At 39.1% G+C, this 15,638-nt stretch overlaps 1 protein-coding gene across 4 annotated transcripts in view; it reads left to right on the forward strand.

Annotated features, from left to right (window-relative positions):
- trim9 (tripartite motif containing 9) overlaps window positions 1-13,586 on the forward strand; it is a 40,020-nt gene extending 26,434 nt beyond the window's left edge. Inside the window, exons 6-11 of one of the 4 annotated variants that reach the window (XM_068721699.1) lie at window positions 580-725; window positions 3,063-3,201; window positions 5,711-5,749; window positions 7,283-7,586; window positions 8,579-8,741; window positions 9,510-13,586. In XM_068721699.1, the coding sequence (XP_068577800.1) occupies window positions 580-725; window positions 3,063-3,201; window positions 5,711-5,749; window positions 7,283-7,586; window positions 8,579-8,741; window positions 9,510-9,587 (869 nt within the window). In that variant the 3' untranslated portion in view covers window positions 9,588-13,586. The remainder of the gene's footprint in view (window positions 1-579; window positions 726-3,062; window positions 3,202-5,710; window positions 5,750-7,282; window positions 7,587-8,578; window positions 8,742-9,509) is intronic. The other 3 variants (XM_068721701.1, XM_068721700.1, XM_068721702.1) reach the window with 3 other exon arrangements.
- Window positions 13,587-15,638: the final 2,052 nt, after the last annotated feature.

Raw genomic sequence — 15,638 nt, forward strand, 5'->3', positions numbered from 1 at the left:
ATATACCATCAGTGCTTGTAGTTCTGAATAGTTGGTTTATAGGTTCTGTACTCATTTTAACAATTGTTAAAAAATGAATGATAAAACCTTATTGTAGCTATAATATGTTAGTAGGTAGTAGCTTTCTAAAATGTATTTCTGTACACTAATAGTTTGCATTAGCAATTTAAAGACCGCTTGTTTTACATTCAACCTTTTTATCTTTCAAAATCACTATTTTATGAGTAAACATGAAAATATATTCAGAAGCAGTTTGAGTTGGGGAACTTGCTGGATGTGTGCTTTGACGTTTGTGTTTGGTACCTGATAAACTTTACACAGCATGATATCTCTGACACCGCTAAAATATTCTGTGAAATACTCAGAAAGTCAAAGACGTTTGGTGGGTTTATATTTATGATTCGGAAGCTTTTGATTCTGGATTCATATATTCATAATTGAATTTATAAATGATAAATATTGAACAGGTCTTCGTGCACAGCAGAGTCATATCACGTGTGTGTGTGTTTTTGTGCAGGTGCGACTGTCCTTTCATACCTCACTGGGCTGTAATTTTGTGTGTGTTTCTCCCCTCCTCAGTCCCAGCTGCTCCCATGCTCCAGCTGGAGGAATGCTGCACCCAGAACAACAGCGCCACGCTGTCATGGAAACAGCCACCGCTCTCCACCATCGTCGTGGACGGATACATCCTGGAGCTGGACGATGGAAACATGGGGCTTTTCAGGGTAGGTTCCCCTCTGCAGGTACTCTTTTGTCTCCGCCAGTTGGGATTTATCTCTCAACTTTATTAGGCGACAAACTTGTTACTTGTGAAAGCTCAACAAGGGAGGTCTTTGTTGGACTAACATTTAGGTTACAAGACACAAAGTGAAAAACAGGACCAGTTAGAGTAATAATTCACCTTTACAGAGCACCGCCCGCCTCTTTCTCAACAAAGACGCATTCATTTGGCGCCGGGGAGGACACCAGCTCAGCCAGGGGAATGTGAAAGCAACGCTTTGTCAGTGAAATCCCTAGATTGCTCTCTCGTACCGCACAGCTCTGAGTGATATGAGAGCAGGTCATGTGACGCACTGTAGGGAGGCATTGAATGACACAACGCCAGGAGAAAGGGTTCGTAATGCAGCTGCCAGCTGGGATGATCCCACAGGAAGTGTGATCTGGGATCAAAGCAGTATTTATACCCTCTCAGAGGTTCACCATGTAATCCATCCAGCTAAGACTCTCCCCAGCTCTCTATACATTGAGGCCGCCACTTTGTTGTAATGGCAACTTAAACCCCCTGAACAATACCTTCAGTACAATGGTAGAGGATATCTGTGTCCGACCTCAAAACCTGTTCCTACATACAGTACAGCAGGCCTGTTGCCTCTCATAACAATCAATGTGGAAGATCGTTCCACTTTCTTAAAGTGGTCTTAAACTCCCTGCCAAGTAGTTTAGATAATCTCAGAAAATCAGCTTGGGTTTTGAAGGGTTAATAGAGCCCTGAAACACACCGAAATCCTAATTGAGCCCAAATATTTGAATCTCAGCCTTCTCCCAAACTGTTGCCATCTTCTTAAAGCTCCTAAACATGTCCATCAGATTCCTGTTAACAGCAGGTGACACATAATTAAAGTGGTTGATTTTTTTTGAATGCTTAATGTCCACAAACGCACACACATCCAACGGTAGTAACCAGATCCCTTCACTAAAAGACGCCAAAACACAAGATAATAATCAAAATAATGGACTTTTTGGTTCATGGTGTACACAGTTCTTTTGAATATCCCTCTTATTGACTTTTACACTTTATAGAACAGTAAATAAATGTCAACTGTAATGCTTTGTGAGGAGGCTGAAATGGGACTACAGATGCTAACACTCTTCGAGACTCAGAGCATCAGTTAGATGTTTAAAGTGAATGGTCCAGCAGCTGTTCGTAGAGGCATCCTGTGTTTTCATTTATAAAAAGCAGCCACTGACCTTGAGTGTCTCGTCTCTGAAGCCAGCTGTCTGTTTGTGGGAGCCTTCATCCCTCTGTCCTAATCACAACTGTTGCATAAGAGAGTGATCGTTTACATCCAATCTGCCTACGGATTCACCAACTGCAGCTGCTGAATGCTGATTGTGCGCATTCGATTCCAACTTGTCAATTCTGAGCAATGTACCAGGATGGCCGAGTGGTTAAGGCGTTGGACTTCGGTTCAAACCCCACTCCTGGTAGAAAGTAGATGTTTTAATCTAATTGTGTGACTTGTGAAGTACAGTATCATGCATAAATTGTGTGGACAGATAAAAGTTTCTAGTGACTTGATGTGGTTGAGCAGTTGTCCACTAATTGGAAGATTGGAGGTTGAAGTATCACATCCTCCTCTCTGCATGTCTATGTAAAGATCCTGTAATTGTTCCTTAAACTCATCAGTGTCTGAAAGAGCTTTATATTTCCCTGATTAACAGTTTGGCATTTTTAATGTTTGTGTGAGTGGGTGAATGTTGTCATTTAGTGTAAAGCTGTTTGAGCGGTTGGAAGACTAGAAAGGTGGAATATAAAGGCAGTTCAATTCAGTCTGGAGACATTTGACCGCAATCTTAACTGTTAACCTGAGATTTACAGCAGAAATATACGTAGAGCATCTCGGAGCACATTTTGGAACTTAACATATGTTCTGTTGTGTGTTTCAGTCTTCCAGCCTGTGCATCTCTTTAACTTTAACTTAAATCATCTCATACCTTTATCTGGAGCAGCATTTTGCCAAACAACTGTTTACTTTCCAAATTTGCGAGGGAAGTTTTCTATTTCTCCTCTGACTCAGTGAGGCTCGCCAACGCAGCGCCACACTGAGCCTGGCGAGTTGTATGTCCCCGTGTCTATTTATACTCCGGTGTGGGCTGCCTCACCCACGCTCAGTTGTACAAACTCACACTCTCGCTTATTTCACTCACCGCCCCAGATCCAAACGGGACGCTCCTTCAGAGGCAGAGCTGTGCGGGTTGAAAAAGAAGCAGGATCCTCTGTGTCATAATTACGCACTTGACGTATCTGCCAGCTTAACAGGAAGCACTGTGTGTCTTTACAGGAAGTGTACGTGGGGACGGAGACCATCTGCACAGTGGACGGGCTCCACTTCAACAGCACATACAAGTCCAGAGTGAAGGCCTTTAATGCCAGTGGAGTGGGCCAGTACAGCAAGACACTGATCATGCAGACCTCTGAGAGTACGTGAAGCATCATCTCCTCCTTTTGCTGCTAATGACTGTTTGTCTTTAAGGAAAATACACTCTCAAAACAGAATTCATTCATTTATTCATCTGATCTTGGATCATTCAGTCAGTACTGGGAATAAAATTGTCAGTTTCCACGAAGTTGGAATCCAGAAAGAAGGGAGACTCAAGTCTGTGTTGCCAATATAATAGACTTATTAGTGCTTCTTCACTGGCAGTATTGTTGTTATTAATAAAGCAAACTTTATAGGCAATATTTATCTACGCCTTTCAAAGCAGCAGGTCTGAAGTGGAACTAGGCCGACATATCTGCCGATAAGATCGTTTTTCCTCCCGAGAGTGCTGACACGCTTATCTTTGCACTGTAAAATATCACGCTTACTATTTATTTTAGTCACAATTCTTTGAAATAACAAATCTAAGGCATCTGTATCAAGATTAGTTGGCTTATATATCATTATCATAGTTACGTTTCATGGGAAACATAACATTATCCTGGATTAAAGTAGCATGTGATTAACATTGTAAATTGAAAAAAAGAAATAGTTAAGGATGTAAATGGAAGCAGTCTCTGTTGAATTGTGGTGACAGGACATGAACACTGGTCTCCTGGGTGAGAGTCTTGTGTTTGTTTAACCCACCATCAACCCAGTCTGCAACCCTACCGGACTATGACTAGAAATGTATTTGTGATACGTCAAAAACAAACGTAGTCCGGGAGATAATAAATCAAAATGTAAATCACAATACGGTTTAGTTGTAAGGGAACATACTTTTTAGGAGACCAGGCTGAAATATCAATATAAGTATTGGCATTAAAAGTCAAGTATCAATCAACTTCTCCTACTTTCAACATTCAAAACTCCAGCAACACTTTGCAGTATAAAAAACAACTTTATTGTTGGACCAACACCTTTTAGCTTCATAATACAACACATATGGATATCTTTAATTGGGTTAGGGTTAACATCACAGATATTATCATTATGATTATTACTATTGTTATTGTTGTTATTATTATTATTATCAGATACAATAATACCTTAAAGGAATGAGAACAGAATTATTGATCTGATTAATAACATTGCATGTAACTACAACATGTTATATAACTAAAGCTTCTAATAACTAAAGCGTGTCAGCAGCACTATAGCATGTTAAATAATAATAAAACTCTCATAATAGACGAGCGTGACTAGATATTCATCTCTGCTGCCAACTCTAAAATCAGTTTGTGATGAAGTTATCAATGATTGTTTCTTATTATCCAGCACTTTTGCTTCTCCAAATGCCTGCCACATGTTTGCTACTGTATCCATGTGTTTCCCATGTAGTTTCAACTCTTTTGTTTATTTTTTGCATGATCAGATCCTCAAAAGGTTTCTTGGTTATGTTTCTATCCTGATGAATCCAATCTGATATGCCATGATGTTGTGTTCTAGCAAACAGCTGGCAGGTATTTTATCACAGGTCTAATAACGATTATTAATATAGTTTTGTAGTTATTGTCACTTCATGAGATCACAGACTTGAGAAAAAGTTCAGTTGCCTTCTTCTTTTGGGAGTGAAGCGCTCATTCACAGCAATACATTTTGACTGAGTTCATAAAGATCTTAAGAATAATAAATAGTTGCTGCCAGAACAAAACCTTGCATCTTCCGAAAGACAACTTCTTCAAAATTTAAAGGAACGGAGACCTTACTTGGTCCCTTCCTCTGCAATTTCTTATGTCAGATTTAAAACTATGCACTTTGAGTTTTTAATTATGTGTTTCAAAAGGATTTCAATGACCTGACATCAAACTTCCTCCTCCTCTTTTATCTCTCATGTAACACAAAAATAATAACAGTAAAAGCCCAAAAAATGTCAACGCAAGGTTTTAACCCAAAAGTAGCAGCAGGAAGTGAATTCTGTTTGAGGGTGTGTTCGCGCTTGTAAACAAGGTACAGTACATCCCGTAGCAGCTGCTTCGTCTATAATCCACTCATGTGCTTGCTTTCCCATTAGTTAAATGCTGCTCTGCACACAGGGACGCTTGTCATCCATAAGTGGACCTGAAAGGCCCAGACAGCCTCCCTACCTGCCAGGCAGAGCACTCAGCAGCTGTTGGGGTTCTGCACAAAGAGATCTAACCACTCAGTGTTTTTGCAGAGATCTGACATCCTTCACCCGGACCGGACTGGGCTTTGATTTTTCTGTTTTATTTCCTGCATGGAGCGAAGGAAGTTCCTCCATCGTCTTTGTTACCACACTTGTTATTTTCTACCCTGATCTGTTTCTAGGAACTTCTGTTTTGAGGATCTCTTCTGTGGTGTTATGGTCGCTGAGTTGAACCAGCTTCCCTAAACAAACCTGCTTTTTACCTTCTCCTCCATCCCTCCCCGACCCGCTCTACACTGTCTGCTTCACTGCTTCGCTACGCTCTCCTCCTACTCCTCCTCCTCCTCCCCTCTTTTCTTTCTCCCCTCTTCCTCTTCCTCCTCCCCTTCATTTCACATTTCAGCTGGACTCCCTCCATGTGATATTCAGTCTATAGGCACAGGTATGGGCGACTGTTTCCACTCTAATCCCCCTCGTTGCCATTGCCTGTGTCATCAGTTCAGTGCTTCACTCTCAAACCAGCAGGTGGGCAGTTTGCTGCTCTGTGGGCTGCACTTATTAAACGTTCAATACAGGCTTCTAATAAATGTCTTTGTTTTATTTCCTTTGGGAAATAAAGCTGTGTAATGAAACTTCACTGCACATAGTGAAACCAGTGAACGATGGTGGACAAGCAAGTCCTGTGGAGCCCATATATATAGAGCACAAACATCTCATCTGTTAGACTCTCATATTTCTCTGTGTAGAGTATAGAGATTTTAAAAACCCTCAGTCAAACAGTTTGCAAAGTTATTAAACTTTGATTTCGCCGGCTGGCAGTGTGATGTGTTGCAAGAGCTCACAGAAAGTTTTAGGGTCAGCTCACCCAAATTACAAAACGTATAATGAACATGAAGGGAATTATGTTTGTGGGGCATAAATTAAAGCAGTATTAAATGTTTTTTCCTGGTTATTTGCCACTTGGGGGCAGCGCAACATATTATATTTCATTATTATATTATCATCCTATAAAGTTTATGTGGAGTAGACATAGAACAGCATTATCATTCAAGCCAAGTCAATTTTATTGAGCTATAAATCACAACAGATGTTATCTCATGGTACTTTTCATCTAAAGCAGGTTCAGACCGTACTCTTTCATTTACAGAGACCCAACATTCCACCATCAGCAAGCACAAAGGAAAAACTCTCCTTTAATTGAAAGAAACCTTGAGCAGAACCAAGATGATTTATTTGGAGTTTCCAGGTTTTTATTTTGTATTGTTTCAATTCACCTTCATTTATTGAGGATTGAGTTTTAAATTAAGACTTAAAACAAACAGCAAATGGCATCAACCAATAAATTAGTATTAGTTGTTCAGTGCTTAAAAAATCATCTAGTTTAAATTGACTCGGTAGCTGGTGAATGCAGATCCATTGTAACCGACCACTGCACTCATAAAGACTTTAGGAGTAAGAGTTAAGATTTCTTCTTTTCTGTCAAATGTCTACCTCCAAGGAGTTTTTTACAATGTTTTTCTTTTGTATTTTGGGTGAACTGATCCTTTATGATAAGAGAGAAACCAAGAAATTATTATTATTATTAAGTCAATTTTTTAACAATTGACTTAGTGTTCCAAGCCGGTGAAAACAAATGCCAACTATCATTTGCAGACTGTCTGACAGGTTTGATTTTGTAATAAATATTATTAAGATTTTAGGTTTAAGTGATAAGTTAAGTTATAGAGTACGATGCTAAGAATTATTAATCATAATAGTGATAGTGAATCTTCTTCTCCTTCTTCTCTTCTTTCATCTAGTGATTACTCCTTTCATGAAGTTGTTACAGTGTAACCTCACCTCATCTAACCTCCAGCCTCTAGATTCATGTCACCTTTGTAAAGTCATGATCATCAGGTGTTGCAGTCAGTGACGACACTGATGCTAAACAACAATGTGTGTAACTCTTCCCATGCGTGTGTTTATGTGTGAACAGTCGCTTGGTTCACCTTTGACCCGGCCTCCGCTCACCAGGACATCGTCCTCTCCAACGACAACCTGACGGTGTCCTGCAACAGCTACGACGACAGGGTGGTCATGGGTAACTCTGCTTTCTCCCGCGGCGTTCATTACTGGGAAATGACCGTCGACCGCTATGATAACCACCCGGACCCGGCCTTCGGGGTCGCTCGGGCCGACGTGCTGAAGGACGTGATGCTGGGGAAGGACGACAAGGCCTGGGCCATGTACGTGGACAACAACCGCTCCTGGTTCATGCACAACAACTCACACACCAACAGGTACAGAGTGTGTCCATGTCCACCGCTAACGCAGCGTTCAGAGGCGTCTTTTGAGAGGCATACGAAACGTCACAGTGATGGAATAATTATTCAGATCCTTTATGAAACTTAAAAGTACCAATACAACAATTTAGATGCAGCTGAAATCTACAGAAATAGCTAGTGAGCTTAAACCTTAAGGTTTTTTAAAAATTGTTATTTCAGTTGTCAAGAATAAACTCTGACGTACAATATTTCTCTTTTTATATTTTGGGTGAACTGACCCAAACTAAGAATGTATTCAAAAAGTATCAATACAAACACAAACAGTAAAAGAACCAATAGGCTACAACAATTCAATTAGCATTTTAGTTATTTGATATAGAATTCGTTAGTTTTCTCCAGTGATTCCCAACCTAGGGGTCAGGCCCCTCCAAAGGGTCACTTGATGAAGCTCAGGGGTCGTTACAGGATTAATGGGGTTTTTGGGACTTTTCTCTAACCTTTGCTTTTATGTGAAACATGGACAGTTTTACACTCCAACAGATATTTAAATGAAATCATCTGAGAAGTTTGGAGGGTATATGTCTCTTTGGTGTAAATGCTAACAACTCATACATCTGACACATGACACAGCTTCTTTGTAACGGGTCACGACCCAAAACAGTTGGGAATCATTGGTTTAATCTTTAACAATCTTTTAGTATTTCATATATTTTTCATATATTTTTAAGTCTTAACCTGAAAAGTAGCTATCAACTCAAGCTGTCAAATAAATGAAGAGGAATAAAAACAACAATTTTTATTTCTGAAATATTTTGAAGTAGAAGAATAAAGAAGCCAAAAATACTCAAGTAAAGTACAAGTACCGTATTTGAGTAAATGTATTTTTCAGCACTGCTAACACAGTACAGTTACAGGATGGGAGGACAAATATTTATCAGAATGTTACTTTAGAAACACTAGATTATCCGTCATATCTCCAGTTAGTTTCTCTCTGTGTGGTTGTGCAGGACGGACGGCGGCATCGGTAAAGGAGCAACAATAGGAATTCTACTGGACTTCACACGCGGGATCCTCATCTTCCTCATTAATGATGAGCAGCAGGGTCCAGTTGCTTTTGAAGCCTTGGAGGGCGTCTATTACCCAGCTATCAGCCTCAACCGAAATGTCCAGGTACAGAATGATATTGTACACCTTTAATTTCTTAAATGAATTCCTTAACATATCAATTTCTGCTTTTTGTTTTCCCTCAAATAGTTTCCTTATAAAGATTAATACCACTCTCATGTCTGTGTTTGTTAGCTTAGCTTAGTATTAAGACTCTGTCCAAAGATAGACAAACTGAAGTTAAAAAACTGTGCAGGGAGCTAGCCAACTATCTCTTGGCCAGGACCAGTTAGTAGGCAACCAGTGGAGACTGCAGGAAGTTACTGGTCCCAGCCAAGGGAGAGTCCTGTACAAAACAGCAAATTGTCTTTTTTACACTTTGGTTTTTGTAGGAATGAAACACATCTGTCTTCGCTCCAGGGGGGTGCAGTTTTATAGCTGTCTCTGGCTCTATCTCCCCGAGCAGTGCTGCAGGCCAAAACAGAGGTTTTTACTTGTAGATCAACAAAATACCAAATGAGTACAGTTATTATTCATTAAAACTTCTTCTCCGAGCTATACAAATATGGGCTCAGAAGATTAAACCTTGAAAGAGGAAGCTTCAAAGATTCAATAACAGTTAGTAGCTTTGAATTTCTCATTGCTCTCAGCTAGTTTTCTAATTTTGAATGCTGTCTCTGGGTGTAGAGAGCAGAGTGCCTCCAAGACAAAACATTTAACTCACTGAGGAAATGGTTCAACAGCTCCACCTGTGGGCAGAAAAATACATCAAACATCTTTACAGATGTTCATTCATTAACCCATATGTGTGTACGTCAATGTGTTTTTCTTCAGATCACACTGCACACTGGTCTACCCATCCCTGATTTCTACACCACCGGGGAGGCAGATCCCACTGGCTCTGTGTGCTAAAGACTCACACACCGGCTGGGGGAAACCTCTCCAGCATTTCCCAGGGTTCATCCTGCCAGTCAATAACTATGATCCAACCTTCACCTCCTCTCCCCACCTCCTCTTGTCCCCCTGACCGACTGACCCCCTGACTCTCTGTAAGAGGCCCCATCCAGTGCTGAGTCATGCCTTTATCATGCCGAAACCTTGGACACTTGGACCATCTGCAGGACAAAAATGGGCCCTGCTTTGCGATCTGTACCATGTATTTTTGTTACGGATAATTGGAGGAGGGGAAAAATAATCTCACACTCATAGACCTGAAATTATGTGCAGTGATAATATCAGTTTAAAGCTATAGTTTGACTTTTCGGAAATTACAGTAATTTGCTTTCTTGCCGAGAGTTAGATGAGAAGATTGACACCACTCTGTTGTTTGTAAGTGAAATGTGAAGCAACCGTTAGTCAGTTAGCTTAGCATAAAGACTGGAAACAGGGGGAAACAGTTAGCCTGGCTTTGTCAAAAGTTCAAAAACACTTCTCTGAAACCATTATGTCTCATTTGTTTAATCTGTACAAAAACAGAAGTGTAAAAACAAGATGTTGTGGTTTTGAGGGCACAAACAATAGTCACATTACAGCCCATAAAGCAACAACATCTTGTTTTTACATTTAGATTTCAAACAAACAAGATATAATAATGTTAATTTGTGAGCTTTAGATGCATTTTATTAGCTTTGGAGAGAGCCAGGCTATCTGGTTCAGTCTGTTTCCAGTCATTTAGCTAAGCTAAGCTAACTATCTGTTAGCTATAGCTTCATATTTAGCATACAGCCGTAACTCTCAGCAAGAAAGAAAAAAAGCATATTTCCAAACATATTTAACTATTCCTTTAAAGAAAGTAGTTTGTTTTGTGAATGAGTTGAGTTAGAGAAAGAGTTCCCCATCCGACCATCAACATAATCTAAATACATCTTATTCTTCATTCTTTTTCTACGCAATATCCTGTTTGTTGCTTTTCCAGCCATAAACCATGAACATTCTCACACATTTAAAACACCAGAGGGACCACGAGAGGTCCTCTCTTGTGTGTTTGTGTGATTGTGTGTGAGGTGGAGGTGGATGGGTCGGGACTGGTCAGCAGCTGCAATGATCCCTGGACGAGAGCAATAGTCCGACTCTCAGCCGCGTCACTGTCGTATCCTCATCCGTGTACATGAGACGCTTTTCTTAGTGGCTTAGCTCGTGTGATCCTTCTGTATCGTCTGTAAAAAAAGAAACATGCAGCCTTTCTCTGCGGTGCAGCTCTAAAGACAGGACGGATGGATTTCGGTGTAATGTATCATAAAAATGGGCGATTCTGTGCGTTGAAGTGTGTTGTAAATGGTTTAAAGATGATGACTGTGAAGCTCTTTGAATAAGGTGCTACAGCAGCTTCGCTTCATTCTGGCTTTTTTACTGTAGGTGACTAAATCCTGGTAGTTTTGTAATATTGTTATTGAAATGATCTATTGCAAAGAGGTGTATAGCTAAATAAGTTATTGATGTTCAGAGTTTTTTCAAAGATAATTCATTATTGTTCCTTTATTTGATGTATAGTTATTACAGAAGGAAAGAAATCTTTTTTGTCGCTTTAAAAATGTAGTTTAGAGTTTGTTCTCAGACCAGTTTGTGTCCCACTAAAGCAACAGGAAAGGTGATGATGTATTGGGATGTTGTTATGGCGTCATATTTGGGCAACAGCTTCCTCAACAGGCAACAACTTCTCCATGCAAGCAGCTCTGTGATGCTGTACTTTGGCACAGCAGTGCTTTCAGCGAAACGCTTACTTGACGACGTTTTACTATGTTCATCATTTTAGTTTAGCATGTTAGTGTGCTAATATTTGCCAATTTGCGTTGCACACAAAGTGGCATGTGGGAGTGTCTTTAGTTTTGGAGGTATTTGATCATAAATCAAAATATTGAAAGTAAATTCAATTTATCCCAAAAGGGATAAATTATTTATTATTTAATATAGTTATTACAATGCAACCTACGGGGGACATGAATGTATGTATCAAATGTCATGGCAATCCAACCAACAGTTGTTGAGACATTTCACTCAAAACCACAAAGTGACCATCATGGTGGCGCTAGAGGAAAAGTCAGGGGATCACCAAAGTCATTAGGATTCATCCTCTGTGGACCATGAATGTCAGTACAACATTTTTAGCTGATCAAACAAGTAGTTGTTGAGATATTTCTCAAGATAAGTGAGAACTTTGACCTGCTGGTGGCGCCACAAGAAAAGTTGATAGGATTTATCCTCTGGGAGCCATGATTGTCATTACAAAATATTCATTAAATAGTTGTCACTAAAAACCAAAAATGTTTGACTTGTGGTGGCACTAGAGAAGAAATCAGAGATTCATCCTCTGGGCACCATGAATGTCAAAAATTCTTAGCAATCCATCCAATAGTTGTTGAGATATTTCAGTCTGGACCAAAGTGGTGGACCGACCGATTCACATGGCGGTCCCCAGAGACTTGTCACAAGTAGGGCTGAAAAAGTAACTGAAGTCAAACTGTTGAGAGGCCAGTTTGAGGGAACTGTTGCCCTTCAAGTTGCCCAGAAACTTTTCCCAGTGCATCGTCTCCCTGGGAAGTACCGTACATGTCTAGCAAACGCATAAGGTGCTATCCTGTGTTTGAGCTTCATGGGTGTGCCTTTTCCCCTCTTCAGTACCAACAAGAGTTATGAAACTTTGCTACAAACTAGATTCATTGCTTCAGCAGAGTCAACTGTAACATCTGTGATGCCTGACTTCACCTGCTGCTACATATTTTTTCTAACGGCAAAAGGGCAAACTCAACAATAACCATGTTTGTTATGGATATAATAACCATAGTATCGAAGGGAAGATTACAGTCAGGTGTCTTTCTTAACTTTATAAATCCTCTGTGATTTTATTTCCCCTGGATTAATATTGATTGTAAATAATCTAATAGTGATGTATGGCTGCTAAAATGGCTGCACACAGTAAACTATATAATTTTCAGTATGATATGTGCATGTGTTCTGACAGTGATAAACCAAACTACTTCAGTGTTCAGCAAGTTGCACGGCCTTTGCTACAAGGCTGGATTCAAGCTTTGATTTATGCAACATTTAATTGGTGGTTTTTCAAGTTGAGCCTTTTGTCCGGCCGTAATTATAATAATAAAACTACAAAAGCAGCCATTTCAGCAGAAGGTCACTAGACTTTGATTCATTCAGAGACAAGTGCAGCCATTATCACAGCATTACACAACCTCAGATTCCAGGACAAATAAACAAAATGGCTTTGATTCAGCAAAACAGTTCATCAAAGGGATTCTCCACATGTCCAGTACGAGATGACACACACGTCTGTTGCTTTTCAACACAAATTATCTTCTCATTGAACATTTTCTTTGTTAAATAAGTGGTCATATCTTTTGACAAATAACATAAATGTGTGTTTCTGTACTGGACATAAGAGGGGGATGATTTGAAAAAAAGTGTGCGATTGTAACATGTATTATTTCTAAACCAGCCAAATACACTTTATAGATATTAAACATGAAGATAATTTAAAGTCCATCATACAGCCTCGTCAAACTTTTATTAATTAATTATAAATTACACAGAGTCGCTGGGCGACACTGGGTGTTATATATCCAAATGTACATACATAAATGTGTGTGTGAGTGTGTGTGTGTGTGTGTGTGTGTTACCTGCTTTATAACCTCATTTTAACTCCAAAGTGATTGTTTTTAACCTGTTTGATCCGAGGTGGAATGTCATCACTCGCTATTATTATTTACAATGATGCTGAAATATGTCTATGGAGAATTTTATGAATATGAAATGAACATTGTTATAACTTTTATTTGAACACAGCAGGATTATTATGATTATATGTCTATCATTGCCATATTACTGCTATTATTATGATGAACTGAAGTGTAAAATGAGCCTCTGTGTTTTTTTGTATGTGTGAATATTCAATAAATAGGTGTCAACAAAGTCCTATTATGTCTGTCTGTTTGTATTTTGGTGTCTCACAACAGCGAATCAAAGTGGATTTAATGTGGCTTTTTCAGTTGAAACCCCTTCTACACACAGGTGATCCTCATTTTATCTAATTATGGTCTATCTATCTACCAATATATATCTATCCTTGTAGCTCTCTCTCTCTCTCTCTCTCTCTCTCTCTCTCTCTCTCTCTCTCTCTCTCTCTCTATATATATATATATATATATATATATATATATATATATATATACGTCTATATATCTGTCTATCTATCTATTTATCTATCTATCTATCTATCTATCTATCTATCTATCTATCTATCTATATATATATATATGTCTATATGTCTATCTATCTATCTATCTATCTATCTATCTATCTATCTATCTATCTATTTATCTATCTATCTATCTATCTATCTATACAGTGCTGTGAAAAAGTATTTGCCCCCTTCCGGGTTTCTTATTTTTTTGCATATTTGTCACACTTAAATGTTTCAGATCATCAAACAAATTTTAATATTAGACAAAGATAACCCGAGTAAATACAATATGCACTTTTCAAATGATGATTTCTTTTATTAAGGGAGAAAAGCTATCCAAACTGACTTGGCCCTATGTGAAAAAGTAATTGCTCCCCCTTGATAAATCATGAATCAACTGTGATTTTTTGGAAAGCTGAGTTAAATTTCACTATCCACACCCAGGCCTGATTACTGACAGACCTGTTGAATCAAGAAATCACTTAAATAGAACCTGTCTGACAAAGTGAAGTCGGCTAAAAGATCTCAAAAAGCAACACATCATGCCGCGATGTAAAGAAATTCAAGAACAGATGAGAAACAAAGTAACTGACATGAATCAGTCTGGAAAGACCCCAGAACAACATCTCAAGAACTGCAGGCCTCACTCACCTCAGTTAAGATCAGTGTTCATGATTCAACAATAAGAAAGAGACTGGGCACAAATAGCACCCATGGGAGAGTTCCAAGGCAAAAGCCACTGCTGACCAAAGAGAACACAAAGGCTCGTCTCACATTTGCCAAAAAATATCTTGATGATCCCCGAGATCATCAAGATGTTTTGTCATGATGTCATCAGGATATTTTTGGGCAAATATTCTGTGGACTGACGAGACAAAAGTTGAACTTTTTGGAAGGTGTGCGTCCCGTTACATCTGGCGTAAAACTGACACAGCATTTCATAAAAACAACATCATACCAACAGTCACACATGGTGGTGGTGGTGTGATGGTCTGGGGCTGCTTTGCAGCTTCAGGACCTGGACGACTTGCCATAATTTACGGAACCATGAATTCTGCTCTCTACTAGAAAATCCTGAAAGAGAATGTTGAGCCATCAGTTTGTGACCTCAAACTCAAGCGCACTTTGGTTATGCAGCAGGACAACGATCCGAAACACACCAGCAAGTTTGTTTCGGATCATTGTCCTGTATATATATCTATCTATCTATTTATATATATCTATCTATCTATCTATTTATATATATATATATATATATCTGTCTGTCTATCTATCTATCTATCTATCTATCTATCTATCTATCTATCTATCTATCTATCTATCTCTATATCTATATATATATATATATATATATATATATATATATATATATATATATATATATATATATATATATATCTGTCTATCTGTTTATCTATCTATCTATCTGTCTGTCTGTCTGTCTGTCTGTCTGTCTGTCTGTCTATCTATCTATCTATCTATCTATCTATCTATCTATCTATCTATAAAAGTATGGGCAAAAAAGAATACAAAATATGCAATAAAATATGACTTGTACGGGTGACTATTCAAGACTTGCGCTAACCTAACCTGCAGTAAACTGTCAGTCCTTCTTCTCTGGAGTCTCTCTGAACACCTCTTCCTGCTCAGCGGGGGCCGGCCGGTGGAAGCACCCTCCCCCCTGCACTCACCAATGAAAAGCAGCAAAAGGAGGAGACTGCTGCATGAAAATGTGCCACCATCTTACCTTTCAACTTCACTTCCAGCCAGGA

This window comes from Cebidichthys violaceus, unplaced genomic scaffold, assembly GCF_023349555.1.
Source record: "Cebidichthys violaceus isolate CVI_PGR_0920_01 unplaced genomic scaffold, fCebVio1.0.p SCAF_28, whole genome shotgun sequence".
NCBI classification, from domain to species: domain Eukaryota; kingdom Metazoa; phylum Chordata; class Actinopteri; order Perciformes; family Stichaeidae; genus Cebidichthys; species Cebidichthys violaceus.